The sequence below is a fragment of the Hyperolius riggenbachi genome, chromosome 5, assembly GCF_040937935.1.
Source record: "Hyperolius riggenbachi isolate aHypRig1 chromosome 5, aHypRig1.pri, whole genome shotgun sequence".
NCBI lineage: Eukaryota > Metazoa > Chordata > Amphibia > Anura > Hyperoliidae > Hyperolius > Hyperolius riggenbachi.
Genome location: NC_090650.1, coordinates 192,301,927 through 192,321,770, shown reverse-complemented (window position 1 = coordinate 192,321,770; position 19,844 = coordinate 192,301,927). Strand labels below are relative to the sequence as shown.

Sequence of the window (19,844 nt, the reverse complement as noted above, 5' to 3'; positions counted from 1 at the left end):
TTCTAAATGCCTGTAGTCTTGCTAACTTGTTCATTCATGATAACACATTTTGTTAAAGGGAATTCAATATTTGTGAGCTTTCATAAGCTTCAGTGCCATGATAAACATGACAGCAATACATAAGGATACATTAAACGATGTCTGCATGCATTGGAAAAGTGTAATTTATGTTCTAATCGATTGTAAAATTGGTCAAATATATTTGATTGTTTTTCAACCACATAAAAATGTAATGGCAATTAGTACCTTTCCTGTGTTTCAGCAATACATCCCATATATAGCGTCGAGAGTAGGGGTCCACTCCACTTGTAGGCTCATCTAGAACAATGGTCCTTGCACTCCCAATGAATGCAGTTGCTACAGAGAGCCTTCGTTTCATTCCTCCAGATAACAAACATGTCAGTTTTAACTGATGATTTAATAATCCAACTTCTTGCAATGCTCTGTTGTAAGAAACAACTTTAGTGCCTTATCCAGATTTAGCTTAAGCATGAGAATACTTATTAACAGTTTATCATCAATGGTAAATGAATCAGTTAAATTGCTTGCCTCAGTAGTGATGTTAATTTTGGCACCAACCTCAAAGCTGATCTGAAGTGGGGCTTCTATCAGAAAAAGGAGAGAGAAGAGAGCACCTCTATGGTGCAATACCTTTATTTCAGTTTGCAAATTGCAAAAGAAATGTACATACAAGATCGCATGAATTTGCAGGCATATCTCACATGCACAGTCAGGCATCCTGACTTGACAAAGACACACTGACGTGTCAAAACGCGTTGCCATTATAACCAGGCACACGGAGCTTGCCTGGACTCCAGACCTACCACGTACCCTTGTTGATGTCCCCTGCTGGCCACGGTTGACGCCTGAGGAGTGGAACATTGAGCATGTGAGATATGCTTGCAAATTCGTGCGATCTTGACCGTGCAAAACGCGTCGCCATTATAACCAGGCACACGGAGCTTGCCTGGACTCCAGACCTACCACGTACCCTTGTTGATGTCCCCTGCTGGCCACGGTTGACATCCGAGGAGTGGAACATTGAGCATGTGAGATATGCTTGCAAATTCATGCGATCTTGACCGTGCATTTCTTTTGCAATTTGCAAACTGAATTAAAGGTATTGCACCATAGAGGCACTCTCTTTTCTCTCCTTTTTCTGATACAGACACTTGTCAAATCCCACTGCTGAGAGAGCTGCACTGGATGTTTATTTTCCTCCTTTCATTGTCTGACACTGGCATTGGAGAACTGATTCACTTTGGACATAATATCCTTTAGTCCTGGTTGTGACACGCAGCGGGCATATATTTGTCTATTCTGCAGTGGGGCTTGCCTGGTTATTACATGGCCAAGCTCCAGATATCAGCCTAAAAAGTATTAACAGGGGCCTGAGGTTGGCTGGTAGTTTGCACAGTTACAAGTAAAAGCACCGGGTCGCGGCTATTATACACTATACAGTACCTTGCAAAATAATTCATCCCACTCTTGGCTTTGTACTTATTTTGTTACATTCCAACCTAAAATTTTAATGTTTCTTAATCTTATTTTATGTGATGCATCTGCACAAAATAGTCTAAGGTCTGGTTCACAATGCAAGAGCTTTTTCTAAGCGCTTGTGATTTTAAAAGCTTTTGCTAATGTAATGCTATGCATAATTATGCATGTGACAATCAGTGTCTCATGCAGACCCCTGAGCTGCCTCATACACATCAAGCATCCACACCAGAAAAGACAAATTGAAAGAAAGAAAGAAAGAAAGAGGGCCCTTTAAAAGTAATTGTTTGCATACATACATCTAAACCGTGCTTTCAGCAGCTCAACAATTGATTCCATACCAAAGTTGTTTTGTAAATCCCAACAATCCTTGGACTACTAGGGATCACTAGGGACCACAAACAAAGTTGACCATTCACTTCACAATTGCTTTCAAAGATATCGCACTCTTGTATTGTCCACATGTCTGCGCATACATCATTCAGGTAGTTAGCTCAGACCAGCATACATGCAAATCGAAAAATAGATAGCTCATAGACAGTTTAGGCATAGAGCAGGCAGAGGGGCAGTGATAGCAGTTGCAATTGAGCTTAAGAGCATAGAGACACATTTTTCTTGCACTGAAAGCCGATGCAACAGATCTCAGTTTCTCAATCGCCTGTAGTGCACACATCTCCAACGCTCGTCACACCGCTCTAAGGGCTTGATTAACTAAACCATGATAACTCAACTATAACACCTTATCAACAATATCACACCTTATCAAAGATATCACACCTTATCAAAGTTAACATGCCGTATCAGAGTAGCATAGCGAGCGCTACGAACCTGCAGGGGCTCAGAGCAGGACGAGTGCCATTGCCAATTAGCAGGCATAAGTTTGAGCACTCACTATGCTACTGTGATAAGACGTGTTAACTTTGATAAGGTGTGATATCTTTGATAAGGTGTGATATTTGAGTTATCACTGTTATCACTGTTAGTAAATCAAGCCCATGGAGCGATATCATCTCACCCCTCCTTTGACATGCAAGTTGCAACCTCCAAACTCTGCCACTCCTGCTGAGATGTCCTCTCCGTGGCTTTTGTCCCCGCTAGTTGCTTGCCAGTCCAGCTAATAGAGGGAACGCATGTGGGGCACTAGGCATCTTGTGCAGATCAAGCCCCATCCACCAAACCTTTTCACGTCATACAGACGTTTCTTCAGAGTGTGTCTTCTGTCAATGAAATGGTGCAAACTCTCAAACAATCCCTTTTAATTCCAGGTTGCGAGGCAACAAAACATGAAAAGTGCCAAAGGGGTTGAATACTTTTGCAAAGTGCTGTATAGCCGACCTCCAGATACAGTGATAGGATTATAGGTTAAGGTTAAGATTAATGTTGGGAAAGTTTGTGTTAGGGAATAGGGTAGGGGTGGATAGGGTTAATAAACAGGAAGAAGAGGTTACAATTTTACGAAGGGGATTGATTTGGTAGGGAGAGTTAGGCTTATTGATAAAAGTTTGCTTTGGGAGGGGAGTTAGGAATTAGGCAAGGCGATGGAAGAATATGGGTAATATGAAATAGCCAAAATTCTGCCTAGCAGAAATGTAACATGTGGTTATTTTCTACATTTACTTTGGACCTATTATTGTACAAAGATTTATTTATATTGGCTATAGCAGTGCATGTAAACAAGCTATAAATAAGTAGTCACAAAATATTTACGTTCTAGGAATTGTTACACGCTTTGTAAAGTTATCTTAAGATTATATTTCTGAATAGGTTGCATATTGAATGGAAGGACTAATGCCTGTTTTTAAGAAACGGTTATACTGAGTCTGAGAATAAGCAAGAAGTTTTAATCAAGGATGATACCATTTATTGGCTAACCTAAAAGCACAGACTTCCTGTATGCTGAAAAGATATAGAAATATATAGTACTCATATCAAAAGAAGATACCAAGATTGCTTTGCATACATAAATAATGACATTCAGATGTCTTCAAAACGTCTTGCTTTTACTGATGGCTAACATTGTACAACACTCTACTGCTAATAGGAGAATAAGTTACTCTTTAAACAAGGCCTGGATTTAATAATAGTTATCTGCCATCGGTTAGATGGACCTGGGTTGCACATCAGACCATAGCAAGGTTTGCCAAAAGTTTACAAAAAGCTCACAGGAATAAATTCTTTAGAAGTATGTATCCCTTGGGCATGAAAAGAGAATATGACCTGATGGCCTTGTGATGTTTCATCTTTACCCTACCATGGTTGCTTATAATGGGTAGTTGGAACATTCCTTTTGACACCAATAATTCTGTCGCCACTAAACTCCTACCACTCACTTCCTCCTATGGCTTGTCTCAGTGGTCCACTGCTCCACCTCATAGTGATGGCTATTCGCTTGACCTCATATTCACTCATCTCTGTTCTATCACTGATTTTATTAATGCTCCACTACATCTCTCTGACCTCTCCTCACACAATCCTTCACTGACCCAGACTCGCCAGCAACACACTACCACAAGCTCCATCACAAAAGTAATGAATGTCTTCGCCCCTCTTATCAATGTCCGCCCTCATTGTGTCAGTCACCAACCCTGGTTGACCAAAGCCACTATACAGTTTAAAAAGTGCTCTAGAGTAGCTGCACTACGTTGGAGAAAAACAACACAAGCGAGGACTTCATTTCATACAAAAAAAGACAACTTCAGAAATGCACTCTCTGCAGCAAAACAGTCCTATTTTGCTTTCCTGATATCCTTCCACTTCCACAATCTAAAGCGCTTGTTCAGCACTTTAACTGACTTTTCCATCCTCCTCTTTCTTCATGCTTATCAGCTAAAGAATTTGCAACACACTTAACTAATAAAATTGACAAAATCCAAAGTGGATTTTTCCATGCAGCCCTAAAATCCCATCTCCACACCTCTCATCGACTGTTCTCTATCTGCCTTCTCTCCACTCTCTGAACATTCTCTCTCCTCTATAATCTCCAAATCCCATCTAACCACCTGTTCTTTGGATTCTATTGCCTCCCATCTCATTTCACAGCAATACTCATCCTTCATGCCTGTACAAATACAGGATCTTCTCAAAAAATTAGCATATTGTGATAAAGTTCATTATTTTCTGTATTGTACTGATAAACATTAGACTTTCATATATTTTAGATTCAAATACACACAACTGAAGTAGTTCAAGCCTTTACTACTTTTTGAAAAGCTTTATGGAGATGAAGATTTCATTTTTCAGCACGACCTGGCACCTGCTCACAGTGCCAAAAGCACTAGTAAATGGTTTACTGACCATGGTATTACTGTGCTCAATTGGCCTGCCAACTCTCCTGACCTGAACCCCATAGAGAATCGGTGGGATATTGTGAAGAGAAAGTTGAGAGAAGCAAGACCCAACACTCTGAATGAGCTTAAGGCCGCTATCAAAGCATCCCACGCCGCATTGAAGCAGTCATTTCTGCAAAAGGATTCCCGACCAAGTATTGAGTGCATAACTTAACATAATTATTTGAAGGTTGACTTTTTTTGTTTTAAAAACACTTTTCTCTTATTGGTCGGATGAAATATGCTAATTTTTTGACATAGGAAATTTGTGTTTTCATGAGCTGTATGCCAAAATCATCAATATTAAAACAATAAAAGGCTTCAACTACTTCAGTTGTGTGTATTTGAATCTAAAATATATGAAAGTCTAATATTTATCAGTACATTACAGAAAATAATGAACTTTATCACAATATGCTAATTTTTTGAGAAGATCCTGTATTGTGATTTAACCTATCTCTCTTGACTGGAAACTTTCTGCTCCCACTCAAAAAGGCTGTTGTGACACCGCTACTTAAAAAAATCTCTAGATCCCAGGGGCACTTGACAACTACCACCCTGTGTCACTTTTCCCATTCACATTCAAATTACTTGAATGACACATACATGCTGAACTAAGCCATTATGTATCCACTAACTCCCTGTTTGATCAGTTCCATTCTGGCTTTTGCTCTAACCACTGTGCAGCTCTTTAAGAAAGTGGTGAATGATCTTCTTACTGTTGCATCCAAAGGCTATTATTTCATACTCCTGTTTCTTGAACTGTCACCAGCATTTGACACTGTCAAGCACACCTTTCTTATACAGCTGCTTTCATCTGTAGGCATAAAGGGCTTTGCTCTCTCCGGATATCTTCCTATCTCCCTGTAAGGTCTTTTTTTACAGTCTCTTACCCCACATCCTTTGTCTGTGGGGACACCTCAAGGCTCTGTCCTTGGCCCCCTCCTCTTTTCCATCTACATGCACAGTCTTGGCACCCTCTTTTGTCTGATATAAAAAAAATGTTAACAACACCTGTGACCCTAATACTTACCTAAAACTTCAGTTTTCAAAGCACGGCACTTAGGGTTAATATGTGACTCCTCTCTCTATTTTATTCCTCACATTCACTCCCTAACCAGCTCCTGTCTAACTGTGCTCTCTAACTCAAAAACATATCTCGCATCTGACCATTTCTCACTCAGGACACAACTAAAATGTTAATACATGCTCTTATAATAGCTCATCTCATATAACATACGAATTTGTGGACTACCAACCAACAGACTGGCACAACTCCAGTCTGTACAGAATTTGGCTGTTTGACTCATTCATCTTTCTTCTCGATCTTCCTCTGCTGCTCCTCTCTGCCAAGCTCTTCATTGGCTACCAATTAACCAGAGGATCCAGTTCCAACTCTTAACCCTAACCTAAAAAGCTCTCCACAATTTATTTCCCCTGTAAATCTCTTCACTAGTTTCCAGATACCAACCTATCGCAATCTCAGATCTGCTCATGACCTTCTTTTGTCCTTCTCTAGAATTACCTTCATGCATCCACATATACAAGATTTTGCACATGGTTCCCCCCTCCTCTAGAATGCCCTTCCACAACACATCCGTTACCCTTCAACCTTGGATATCTTTAAATGCTTACAATGTGCCTGCTGACTGTGATGTACAGGGTCAAAGTTGACCCTAATGGTGCACTATGGGGGTGAACCGAACTTCCGGAAAAGTTTGCCTTACATGGCGAACGCGTACAACCGGAAGTTCGCCTGGAACCGTTCACCGGCGAACCATTCGGGCCATCTCTAATATCAGCTCTAAATAGCTAAGTCAAGCGACTACCATCTTTTCCTCCACCTATAAACTATGGCTACATCTTCTATACATAAAACTTTCCAGTTCAACAAGTGGTAAATAGGCACACCCCTCTATGGGTGTGGGCCAGCTGTCTATCACATTAGGAGCTTTCTATTGGCTTCCATTAGAATGTAATGGACAGCATACCTACTGCACAGGTCCATGAACTCTAAGCCATATTTGGGGTTCTTCTGGCTTTCTATACATTTGAACAGATAAAACTCAATGGCCTTCCACAAAGCATGATGTACCACTAAAATGATCAGAATTATGTTTCTCTAGAATATGACTTAAGGGAGGACTGTGAATACAGTCTTCTAATTGAAACAGTGGTTCTTTAAAGGAATACTTAAGGAAAAAAAAATGACATTTACTCACCTGGGGCATCCCTCAGCCCCCCGAAGCTGGATGGTGCCCTCGCAGCCCTGCTCCGATCGTCCTGTCCCCTCCAGCGGCTACTTCCGGTTCGGCGACAGCCGCCGACAGGCTGGGAACGCAGCTGATTTTCCGCGTTCCCAGCCGCTGCTATCACCCTCTATGCTGCTATAGCGTATATATAGACGCTATAGCAGCATAGAGGGTGACAGCAGCGGCTGGGAACGCGGAAAATCAGCCGCGTTCCCAGCCTGTCGGCGGCAGTCGCCGAACCGGAAGTAGCCGCCGGCGGGGACAGGACGATCGGAGCGGGGCTGCGAGGGCACCATCCAGCTTCGGGGGGCTGAGGGATGCCCCAGGTGAGTAAATGTCATTTTTTTTTGCCTTAAGTATTCCTTTAAAGTAAATGGGGGCTTTACATTGCAAGAGCCTGGCAGATTTTTACATATTGTACATGCAATTTTTTCTTTTATATATGTATATTTTATATGTTCAGGTGCAATATGTAGCTGCTGATGTCCTGTTTGGTGCAATTGTGGTGCTATTTTCATTAATGATATGTTGTGGATATATTAGATTCCTGCAGGATTATGACCACTGATATACAGGATTTATGATAGGTAGGTCCCATTGTTTTTAATCCTCTTTCATGCGATGTAAAATTTGTTCTTTTTACATTTTGCATCTGCATTTTGCAACTGGTGCATATTTCTTTCATGGGTGTTAGCATCTTTTTAGATCTTGTATCTTTCCTGAGCACTCTACTACAGCTTGCTTTCTCCACCTTATCTTCATGCTTGATAAAGGACTCATTGGAGTGTGAAATGGACTGATGCCATCATATTTCTGTGACTAGGATATTGGAAATTGGTTTTGTATACTATGAAACTGATTTTCATTTGCTGTATCAACCAGTGAACGTAAAGTAAACCTGTAATGTAAAAAATAAGAGGGAAAACTTCTGGATCCCTCAAAGACGTACCATGTCCTCCTCCCAACCACCTATCAAGCGTTGGTACTCTTTAGAAATGTGCACTCCCATTCCTGATCAAGCAAGCTTATACTGAACAGGCATAGGGCCCCTCATGACCAGTGGGGTAACTAAGGGTCTTGTGCCCCCAGAGTGTTTTTTTTACAAGAGCCCCAAGCTCACTATTGATATGAAGCCCCAGAACCTATCAAGGATAGCTGCAGTGTCAGAGAGGTATATTTAGCATAAGGAAACATTTTGCCATGCATTACCAATATGCAATGCACATATAGAAGTGTTCATTACCAGCATAGCACCAATGAAAAGCTGATAAGAAGGATGAAGGAGGGCCCCTAGTGGGCCCCTCTTGTCCAGGGGCCCCGGTGCAGTCACAACCTCTGCATCCCCTATTGCTATGCCACTGCTTGCGACAGCGCAGTAGCATGGGCAGAAAAAAGCCGTGCCTGATACTGCGTAGACGCACAGCATCCTGTACCTGCACACAGTTCAGCCATGCTCATTTAAGGATGGGAAAGCAGCCACACACACTCTTCGACAAGGGTTGTAGAAGAGGTCCCTGCATTGGATCAATGGAGGCAAGGGAGATGGGGAAGCCTCTAAATTATCCAGAACATTCTCTCTACTGATGTACGTACACATTTGGGGCATTTTTTCCCTTCAGGTTCACTTCAATAAACATATGGCTTTTCTGTAAAGACAGTTTTTTTTTTCTTTTTTGTATTCCAGTAGTAATAGGTTTAAACCACAAGTACTTATACATACCGTTCAACTTCTTTGCTAAGATTGTTCTTACTCCAAGAAGGCATTTTCAAGGCTCCAAATAGAAGAAGATGTTCTCTTACTGTTAAATAGTCAAAAAGGACATCATATTGTGGGCAAACACCCATTTCCATTCTGACAACCGTAAGTTCTTTTTGCATATCTCTTCCATTTACAAAAATATTTCCACTACTAGGTGAAGTAAGACTACTTAGCATGGACCTGAAAGAAAAATGCAATTTTAATTGTACTTACATGCTTATTAGCATGCTAATTAATATTAGTTTGTAGTATGGTGATCTTTGATCTTATAATGCACAACAGTATTATAGCATTAGAAAGAGAAGATAACCCTGTATAGGTGTTGCAGATATAAAGAGTATGGGATGGGGAAGCACTACTGGTTCAAATAAGATTATCATTCTGTGCTCAAACTATACTCATGTTTCTTAATCTTCAACCATACATTACTATTTGTTCCAGTTTTTCCCCCATAGGCATCCTGCCATCCATTCGCAAAATATTAGCAATGATTATTGTTTAAAACAAATTGTTTTATTTTTATTCATTATACTTAAAAGTATACAAGAATAAAAAGCAAACAAAATTGACGTTGCCAGTTACCAAAATGAAACTAACTCTAAGGGAGGATAATATTTAATGGTTTGCTAAACTCCCTGCAGGGTGCTATAGATACAGCTGGAAAATAGTGCATGTGAAATATGTTATGTTTAAAAGATTGTTTACTTGTTAATGTTTTATGTCAATGCTGTGATTCTGAAAGCCCAGCCAGAAATGTCTGCTTCTTGCTGTTTTGGCCAGTTGCAAAGCATTTTCATTATAGCAATAGCCCCAAGCAAACAATTAGTAAATGAAAGAACTTGCCAGTTTCTACCTGAAGAAGTCTTTCTTGCTGATTTGTAAAGTAGGCTATTGACTTCAATGGCAATCTCAGTGGTATGCAGGGCCAGCCTTTGCCCTGAGTGACCTGAGCAACTGATAAGGGTGCCACAATGTTCTTCCTGTGACTCCATTACTTTCTCCATCCAGTTTGAAAGAAGGAAGCATCTGAGTCATGTGAAACACAATGGGCTCTATTCATAGAAGGCTGTGCGGGGGAAAAATCTTGTTGGGAAAATACTGCATTCGGTATTTTAGACTTTTGTGTGCTAATTCATAAAAATGTTTACAGTTGCAATAGAAGTTCAGGGAGAACAAAGCTGGTGGTGCTACCCGAGGTAATACATTTCCTCCTGCAGAGACAGCGTTACAATAAAAGAGGCATCCCCAACTTCCCTTTAGATGTGCATTTTTTTTTAAACTGCCTCTGTTTGCCCTGAATCTGCGCTGAATCTGTCTATTAGTCTTTCTAAACAATCTATTTAATTACCACAGCTTAGAAGAACTTTAAGAAATGTTACACATGCAGGCTTTCTGGTGTAAAAAACATATGAAAACAGGTACCCAAGAGGTGAAAAAACACAGCCTGTGGTATTCCGGGAAGCCTTTTTAGTTCCGCCCTCTCCTCTGCTGCCTGGGAGATCTGTCCCCATTAACTTTGCTGTTATCCGCACCCTTATCACCTTTTCTAAACAGACGGTATTCTCTGTCTCAATACCGCCTGCTCTAATCTTTATGAATTGACATTTAGGGCCATATGCAATTCACCTTTTCACCTGAATTTTCTCCTAGGTGATAATTTTAAACTTGTCAACAAAATGCTTTTTAAGCCACCAGAAAGCAGGAACATACTCAAAATAATTTTGATAGTACTTTTTCACTTACTTTTTGGTACTTTATTAGTTAAAAAGTGCAGGAAAGTTATTTTAAATCGAAGATGAAAAATTATCTCCTTGGAGAAAACTTAGGTGAAAAAGTGAATTGCATATGGGCCTTAGTGACATGTGTTTAGATAATCACAGCACAAGGCGGGAATTTACCTCACTGCTCGGGAATGACAGCTGTTCATGCGGTAACAGCTTTTATGAATTGACATTTTGCTAAGTGTTCGGTAAAGTCAGCTGTTTTGAGCATTACCACATGCGGGAATGCTTTATGAATTGACCCCATGTGACTCACAAGGCAGTGAACTCCACCCGGCCCTGTCTGCTTGTTCGGTGCTGAAAAACAGCAGTTGGGAGTATTCGGGTGTTCTGAATCACCTATGCCATATGCTATTTTTTTTTTTTTTGATCAACAAAACTCAGTTTATTGAGGTCTTACAAGTCATACAAAACAGTGACGGGTAGGAACTTTCGTACATCAAGAATAAAGTACATAAAAATACAACAAATTTGAGCATATCTTGTCTGATATTATCATTCTAAGCTCTTGATAAGCCAATATTTGCCAAAATCTGGTCTCTGATAAGATCTGGATCTACATAGTCTTGTGCTGCCAGCCAGTTGCACCATGTTTTTTCAAACTTACCCACTGCCCCTTTATGTTTATAAATCATTTTTTCCAATTTCAAAGAAGCATTTACCTGCACTATCCACATATTTATAGTAGGGGGGTTGGGATTCTTCCACATCTGAAGAATCAATTTTCTAGCCACAAACAACACTCTTAGAATTGCAATTCTAATGTGATAGGATATAGTACCATCCTCAAATGCCCCCAGTACACAAACCACCTCAGTGCGTGGAATCTTTATGTTAAAAATTTGGTCTATGGCTATCAAAATATTATTCCAGTATCTTCGTAATTTGGGACAGTTCCAGAGCATGTGTAGCAAGTCTCCATGATCTCTGGCACATCTAGGACAAGCTGGCGAGGGAAGTAGGCCAAATTTAAATAGTCGTTTAGGTGTGTAGTGAGACCTATGAGTTATCTGAAGCTGCGTGAACTTCTGAGTAGCATTTACCGATAGCAGGGGTATAGCCTGAAGAGCCTCCAGCCAATCTTGATCTGATAGAGTCGGAATATCTTTGGTCCACATATCTCTACATTTCAACGGGAATTTTCGGTGAAAATCCTCAAGTAACATAAGATAACATTGGGAGATAAGGCCTTGTTTGGTCGTTGCTTGGGCCACCATATTTAAAATAGGGGATGATTGCAGTCTAAACTTGTATGTCTCTGCCTGTTTCATAATTGCATGTTTAAATCGTAGATATTGGAATTGTAGAACCCCCTTAGGTATTGGATGGCACCTTTGTACTACTAAGTTAAAAGACACAAGGCCCTCCCCATTCCATATCATTGATAGTTTATCCACCCCACCTTTTTCCCACCTTTGCCCAAAGTCTAGCCCTGCCAGTTCTGATAGCCCATAATTTCGCCAAACCGGGGTATATATTGTAAAACCAGTAACCTGTTGCAGGATCCTAACTTTGTGCCAAACCTTGTGCATGAGAGTAAATGTGGGCATTTTAGGTTGTATCATATTAACTCTACCTCCCTCCAATGCTTCATATATTGTTTTAGCCAGTAATTTAAGAGATTTTTACTTGATTCCGCCAAATCTTCTTGATCCCATCCCCCCAGATGTTGCATCTGAGCCGAGAGAAAATATATCCATGGATTAGGGACTGCTAGCCCCCCTTCCTCCTTAGAGTGCTGTAGAAGTTCAAGTTTAATTCGGGGCTGTTTTTTGTTCCATATCAGATCTCTAAACATCCTGTCAAGTAGTTTAAATAGTTTTTTAGGCAACCATATGGGGGAATTATGTAGAAAGTATAGAATTTGCAGCATTAAAACCATCTTTATAAGGTTTACTCTGGCTACCAGCGATAAAGGTAGCTTCAGCAATGCTTTGATTTTAGACCTAGATCTATCTAGTAGGGGAGCAATATTTAATTGCTCAAATTGAGTGGGCTCCCTGGATATAACTATTCCCAAATACTTAAAAGATCCTACCACTTTTAATTTAGATTTTGCTACAAGGGGAGGTATTACAAATGGATCTACTGGCATTATACAGGACTTGTCCCAATTCACAGAGAGACCAGAGTATTCTTTAAATTTTTGAAGTAAAGTAATAGTGGCTTCTAATGAGGACTGTGTATCTGCCAAATAGAACAGAGTGTCGTCCGCATAAAGCGATATTTTTTCTTCAATGTCTCCGTATTGGAACCCCGAGATGTACGAGGAGCCCCTTACACATTCTGCAAGAGGCTCGATGGCAATTGCAAAAAGCAACGGTGATAGGGGGCAGCCCTGCCTCGTACTGTGCTGCAACTTAAATGGGGATGAAACAGAGCCATTGGCCCTTATAATAGCAGAGGGAGATCGATACAGTGTCTTCACCCACCCAATGAAATATGGACCAAACCCCAGATGCTCCAGTACCCCACATAAATACGTCCATTCCACACTTACGAAGGCCTTGGCTATATCCAATGCAAGAATTGCCCTGTTGCCCGCGTAATCCGCTTGGGCTTGAAGATTTAAATAGAGCCTACGGATATTATTTGCAGTGGCTTTTTGCGGCATAAACCCCGTCTGATCTGACAAAATCACTGTTGTAATCACTTTAGGCAATCTATTTGCCAAGGCCTTCGATATTATCTTGACGTCCGTATTCAGGAGTGATATCGGGCGTTAGGACTCCGCCAACAGCGGGTCTTTATCGGACTTGGGTATGAGTACAATTGTAGCTACTTCCAAGGAAGGAGGTAAGCTTCCCATTTCCTGTGCCCTAGTGGTCATTTCTAATAATTTAGGCAGCAGTATTTCCGAGTACTGTTTGTATGTTTCAGCTGGAAGACCGTCTGTCCCCGGGGCTTTATTATTTGCCATAGAGGCCACGGCTATTTCTAACTCCTCCAAGGTTAAAGGAGCCTCTAGCAATTGCCTGTCCTCCTCCGATAATTTGGCCATAGGGATGTGCATTAAAAAATCGTTAATCTCTCGGCTACAGCACAAGACTTTGGATGAATAGAGATCTGCATAGAATCTTTGAAGCTCCCTCAAGACATTTGTTGGCTCGTCTACTAAGCTTCCCGAGGGGTTTTAAGTAACAGGATAAAACTCGAGCCCTATTGTGCTCTTACAATGGTTGCCAGAAGATGTCCTGTCTGGTCTCCCTGGTTGAAGAACGCCTGTTTTATGAAAAATCGTTTCTGATTGGCCTTACTAAGAATTCATTTTTGGTGCTGCTCTTGAGTAGCCAGCCACTCTACTTTGTGTGCATTAGATGGGTCACTAATATATCGTTTTTCGGCTTCAGATACAGCCAGCTTGTGTAGTTTCGCCATATGCTATTTGAACACCAACATTTATCTTTAAAAATATTCTGGTCCCTTTGCGGACAAACTGGATAACTTTTATGGCAGCCAGGATATAAACAGATTCTCTCTTCATAGTTTTTTTAACTACATATCTCAGAGGATTGTTTATATGACCCATTGGTTGAGTGGTTTAAAACATGTAGGGAAAACAATAAGACATTTACTGATATGCATTATAGAACATGTACATGACATAGAGAAAAATAGCCCCACTAGTTCAGCGACGAAGCATTGTGCTGAATGCTTTGCCATCTGTGTAACAGGCATGAAAGTTAGATATGCAAAGCAAGGAGAAGAACAGTCAACATAGCCAACAGGCCTTTTTAAGTGGTATGTGTAGATGTACAACATGTACAACCAGTCCAGTCCATATCATACTGACACAGATAAAAGGTGGTGGGTACTGGGCACAAAAAGCTTGTAATATTTTTGTTGGACAGTTTGTATATGTTGTACATCTGCACATACCTATTAAAAGGGTCTGTCGGTAGTGCTGACTGTTCTTCTCCTTGCTTTGCATATTGACTGCTTTCAAAACAGAGCACACTGATGCACTGATGATGGCCCTGGCGACTCTAATACCACCTCCATGTAGTGCTGAAAATTGACTTTCTCCTTCTAAATAATGAAAGTTATCTCCCCCATGTAGAGGTCATTTTAATATGTTGGGTTTTTTTTGGTTTTTTTTGTAAAATGAGGTAATGTGGATATACTGATAGATCCATTCCTACTATGGGATAAATATACAAAATAATATCAATATAAGTCAACAAAAGTCTTGTGAGTTCAGAATATTATATAGTTACTGTTAGTGTAACCCAATTTATCCTTGTATGCGGCCCCAGCTGAGAGGAATCCACCAGACACAGACTTAAATGTGAATATCAAGAATTTATTTGTGACCTTAACCGCTCACAGACCGACGCAGTATAAATCTACATCCAGCAGGTGGTGCTGCACCCCTGACTGGACGTAAACTCTATGTCGCATTGACCGCGCGTATCCGCCATTTACTGCTGATCATGCCGCTCTGTCCCCACTGCAATTTGCTCGCCCTGCCATCTCTGACAGCAGAGCACTGTGAGCCGGGCAGGAGCCGTTTTCATCGGCTCCTGGCCCTGTCATCACTGTAAGCCCATCCCATTGGCATACATTGATTGACAGGGTCAGGAGCCAATGAAAGCGGCTCCTGACTGGCTCACAGCACTCTGCCGTCATAGAGACGGCAGAGAGTGGAGCTTGCGGCGGGGACAGAGTGGCGTGATCGATGAGAGCGGCGTTTTTTTGCGGCGATTCGTCAGGAAGCGCCGCTTTACTGTATCAGCAGCCTCTGGTCCTTAACCTCCCTGGTGGTAAGCCCGTGCTATGCACGGGCTATGCCGCCGGGAGGCACCGCTCAGGCCCCGCTGGGCCGATTTGCATAATTTTTTTTTGCTACACGCAGCTAGCACTTTGCTAGCTGCGTGTAGCATCCGATCGCTGCCGCTACCCGCCGATCCGCCGCTATTCCTTGCGCCGCGGCCGCCCCCCCCCACCCAGACCTCGTGCGCTGCCTGGCCAATCAGTGCCAGGCAGCGCTGTGGGGTGGATGGGAGTCCCCTTTGAAGTCACGATGTCGATGATGTCGGTGACATCATCCCGCCCGTCGCCCTCCAGGAGATCCCGTTTTTTTTTTAAAAAACACTACTTTGCTGCCCCCTGGCGGATTTTTTTAAATCGACAGGAGGGTTAAGGGGGCAGAGGCTGCTGGTACCAAAGTGGTTAACAATGGTCAACTGGTAACTTCTCAACCAGTACTAACTTGCAACACAAATATATATTCTCTTCGCATAAACATATCAGTACAATCTTCTCCTCTGCACAGCCGGTGCACCGGTAAAAAGCTGCAGAATAAAAATTCAGGTTACTTAGACACTTTTTACATATGATTGAGCCACAACAGATATTCCTTATTTCTCTTACAATCTCCAACCACTACTCAATACAACACTTATTATCACAGTACCATAGACTGTTATATAGGGGCTTGGGAAAGGACAGGTCTACTGAGCAACTTCAGTTCTATACAATCTCAGTTGCTTGATACCAAGTCCAAGCTATACTGCTCAGCAAAACCTTCAGGTGGGGTTAGAGTTTCTCTTTAATATGGTACTGACACAGCTCTCACTTTTCTTTAGTTGGTTTAAGGCACCGGAATAATTTCCACTCTTTTGGCTCAGAGGATTTCGCAAGCTCTCCTTCTATGTACTGTGGCCTCAAAATAATAAAATAAGCAAATAAAATAAAAATAATGAAATAAACGGATAAGGAATAAAATAAATAAAAAGAAACAAAATAAACAAATAAAACAAATGCACCCAGGAACAGCGCTAATATCTCCCTCTGCAGTAAGATCACTTTCTTTATGCTGTTTAGATCAAACTCCAACTTGTGCAATAGCAACACTTAAACTACTAACTCTGTTTTGACTTCTTTTCTTTATCAGATGCTGTTTTCCTTTGCACTGTAGTTTCTTTAGTGTCACAGGATGCAGTGTGACTCCAACACAGATCTTCTCCTTTTCTGCTGACAGGTTAACAGAACTTGTTTGTTTAACTGACAGGTTCTCTTTATCTCAAAGTTTCTCTCTCACTCTCTCCTGCACAATATCTTGCACTTAGGTAGAACAGATATCACTTTAAGATTCACTTCAATATTTTGCTGTTATATATTCTAGTGACTGCTGCAAGCTAACAGGCAAAATGTCTCTGAATCACATTCACCACTTGCGGCTGAGCTAGATATTAACCACTTGAGGACCGTGGGCTTTACCCCCCTTAAGGACCAGACCCTTTTTTTCCATTCAGACCACTGCAGCTTTCACGGATTATTGCTCGCTCATACAACCTACCACCTAAATGAATTTTACCTCATTTTCTTGTCACTAATAAAGCTTTCTTTTGGTGCTATTTGATTGCTGCTGCGATTTTTACTTTTTATTATATTCATCAAAAAAGACATGAATTTTGTCAAAAAAATGATTTTTTTTAACTTTCTCTGCTGTCATTTTTCAAATAAAGTAAAATTTCTGTATACATGCAGCACGAAAAATGTGGACAAACATGTTTTTGATAAAAAAAAAAAAAAACCATTCAGCCTATATTTATTGGTTTGGGTAAAAGTTATAGCGTTTACAAACTATGGTGCAAAAAGTGAATTTTCCCATTTTCAAGCATCTCTGACTATTCTGACCACCTGTCATGTTTCATGAGGGGCTAAAATTCCAGGATGGTATAAATACCCCCAAATGACCTCATTTTGGAAAGAAGACATCCCAAAGTATTCACTGAGAGGCATAGTGAGTTCATAGAACATATTATTTTTTGTCTCAAGTTAGCGGAATATGACACTTTGTGACAAAAAAAAAAGTTTCCATTTCTTCTAACTTGCTACAAAAAAAAAAAAATGAAATCTGCCACGGACTCACCATGCCCCTCTCTGAATACCTTGAAGTGTCTACTTTCCAAAATGGGGTCATTTGTGGGGTGTGTTTACTGTCCTGACATTTTGGGGGGTGCTAAATTGTACGCACCCCTGTAAAGCCTAAAGGTGCTCATTGGACTTTGGACCCCTTAGCGTAGTTAGGCTGAAAAAAGTGCCACACATGTGGTATTGCCGTACTCAGTAGAAGTAGTAGAATGGGTTTTGGGGTGTATTTTTTACACATACAGATGCTGGGTGGGAGAAATATCTCTGTAAATGACAATTTTTTTTTTTTTTTTACACACAATTGTCCATTTACAGAGATCTTTCTCCCACTCAGCATGGGTATGTGTAAAATACACCCCAAAACACATTGTAGTACTTCTCCCGAGTACGGCGATACCACATGTGTGGCACTTTTTTGCACCCTAACTGCGCTAAGGGGCCCAAAGTCCAATGAGTACCTTTAGGATTTCACAGGTCATTTTGCGACATTTGGTTTCAAGACTACTCCTCACGGTTAAGGGCCCCTAAAATGCCAGGGCAGTATAGGAACCCAACAAATGGCCCCATTTTAGAAAGAAGACTATGAAATATCCCTTTGGAACTTGCTGCTCTATGGAATTTCCCCGCTGCTGCGGTTTTTAATTTGTTTTTTAGAGACTACTACGTTGCTGCTATTATATCTCACATAGAGATTTTATCATTTACCTAAAGGATGTATCATTATGGCTCAATAGTGCACTATTGATGGACAAATTAATTGCCACGACAGGAGATCAAATAGGAAGTAGTGTTGGACTCTAAGTGGTAATGAGATTTGTATGTGTGTGTGCTTGATACTTATTTTAACGCATTTTTATTGTTGTACCATTATATTTTGCTATGAGACGGCTATATTAAATTATTTTAGTATTTACTATTGAAGGCGCAGGTATCTATTTACTATTCATGGTGTTGTTGCTCTTAATATTCTCTTAGACAACCTCTGAGGTCTTTACAGAGCAGCTGTATTTGTACTGACATTAGATTACACGCAGGTGCCCTCTATTTAGTCATTAGCACTCATCAGGCAATGTCTATGGGCAACTGACTGCACTCAGACCAAAGGGGGCTGAATAATTACGCACACCCCACTTTGCAGTTATTGATTTGTAAGAAATGTTTGGAATCATGTATGATTTTCATTCCACTTCTCACGTGTACACCACTTTGTATTGGTCTTTCATGTGGAATTCCAATAAAATTGATTCATGATTGTGGCAGTAATGTGACAAAATGTGGAAAACTTCAAGGGGGCCGAATCCTTTTGCAAGCCACTGTATGAGACTCAATTGCAGAAATGAACTGTTTTAAAGCTTACTGTTTCTTTAAGGTTATATCAAGCACACAGATCCTAATCTCACCACATTCATCAGAGGATAAATTCAGTATACTGTGGTTAACTGTCACTTTCTCTCAGATAACCAATGCTGAATTATGGCTCCTTTCACCTAATTGCAGGCTAATACTCTGATCACAGTCTGTGGCAAAGTCACAATACTTATACTCATCTGTCTCAACAGTGTCTCTCTCTCTCTCTCTGTGCACTGTCTTGTATCTGGCCTGATGTTTCTGTAATACTTTTCCATGGCCGCCTGGTTTCTGTCCCCTCTGGCTATGCTCTCCTCCTTACTGCGTCCGGATAGCTGAAGTCGGGCACCTGCTCTGCCTAATGGGGTGGCTGCTACGGCTGCTCTGGTCTGGGCCTGCGCTCCCCTTGCTCACCGCCGCCTGACCGACTCAAACGCTGTGAGGAGAACTGGTTTAAAACAGTCAGTTCCCTCAGTCTGTGTCTCGCACCATTCTGTCCTCTGCGCTTGCGCTGTCCCCTCGCTCTCTGCTCTTAGGCAGCTCTAGAAGGTTCCACTGCTTTGTATACACAGTTGCCCAGCAACCTAATCTATGCACCCAAATACTCGCTTAGGCCTATCTATGCACCGTTTTAGTGCCACCAGGCTAAGATTTCAAGGTGAATTTTAGCCTTACATGACAATTTTACATTACACATGTCAAATACATTTCCCATCACACTCTCCTCTCTTAAAGGTCTACATTAGTATGGAAGTGTGCGATATATATATATATATATATTCTATATCTATTAAATATTTGATATGGTCTTTGGGTAACCCTTTCCCTGCCAGCCTATTTGTCCTAAAAGTATACAGCTGCTGCCAAGCAGTTTTTAGACATTTTGCACTCATTCGGGTTTCTTAGGATTTTTGACAAGAAAACCTACATGAAGTAGGACATATTATATATTGTTTTTTTTGTTATGAATTGGGCTTTAACACTGAAACAAAACTGCAAGACA

At 41.0% G+C, this 19,844-nt stretch overlaps 1 protein-coding gene across 3 annotated transcripts in view; it reads right to left on the bottom strand.

The window, feature by feature from the left end:
- Positions 1-19,844, bottom strand: part of ABCA13 (ATP binding cassette subfamily A member 13) — a 770,386-nt gene that overhangs the window by 331,445 nt on the left and 419,097 nt on the right. For all 3 annotated transcript variants that reach the window (XM_068236514.1, XM_068236515.1, XM_068236516.1), the window contains exons 37-38: positions 8,796-9,014; positions 247-443 (exon numbers count right to left, since the gene is read on the bottom strand). In XM_068236514.1, coding sequence (XP_068092615.1) covers positions 247-443; positions 8,796-9,014 — 416 coding nt within the window. The remainder of the gene's footprint in view (positions 1-246; positions 444-8,795; positions 9,015-19,844) is intronic.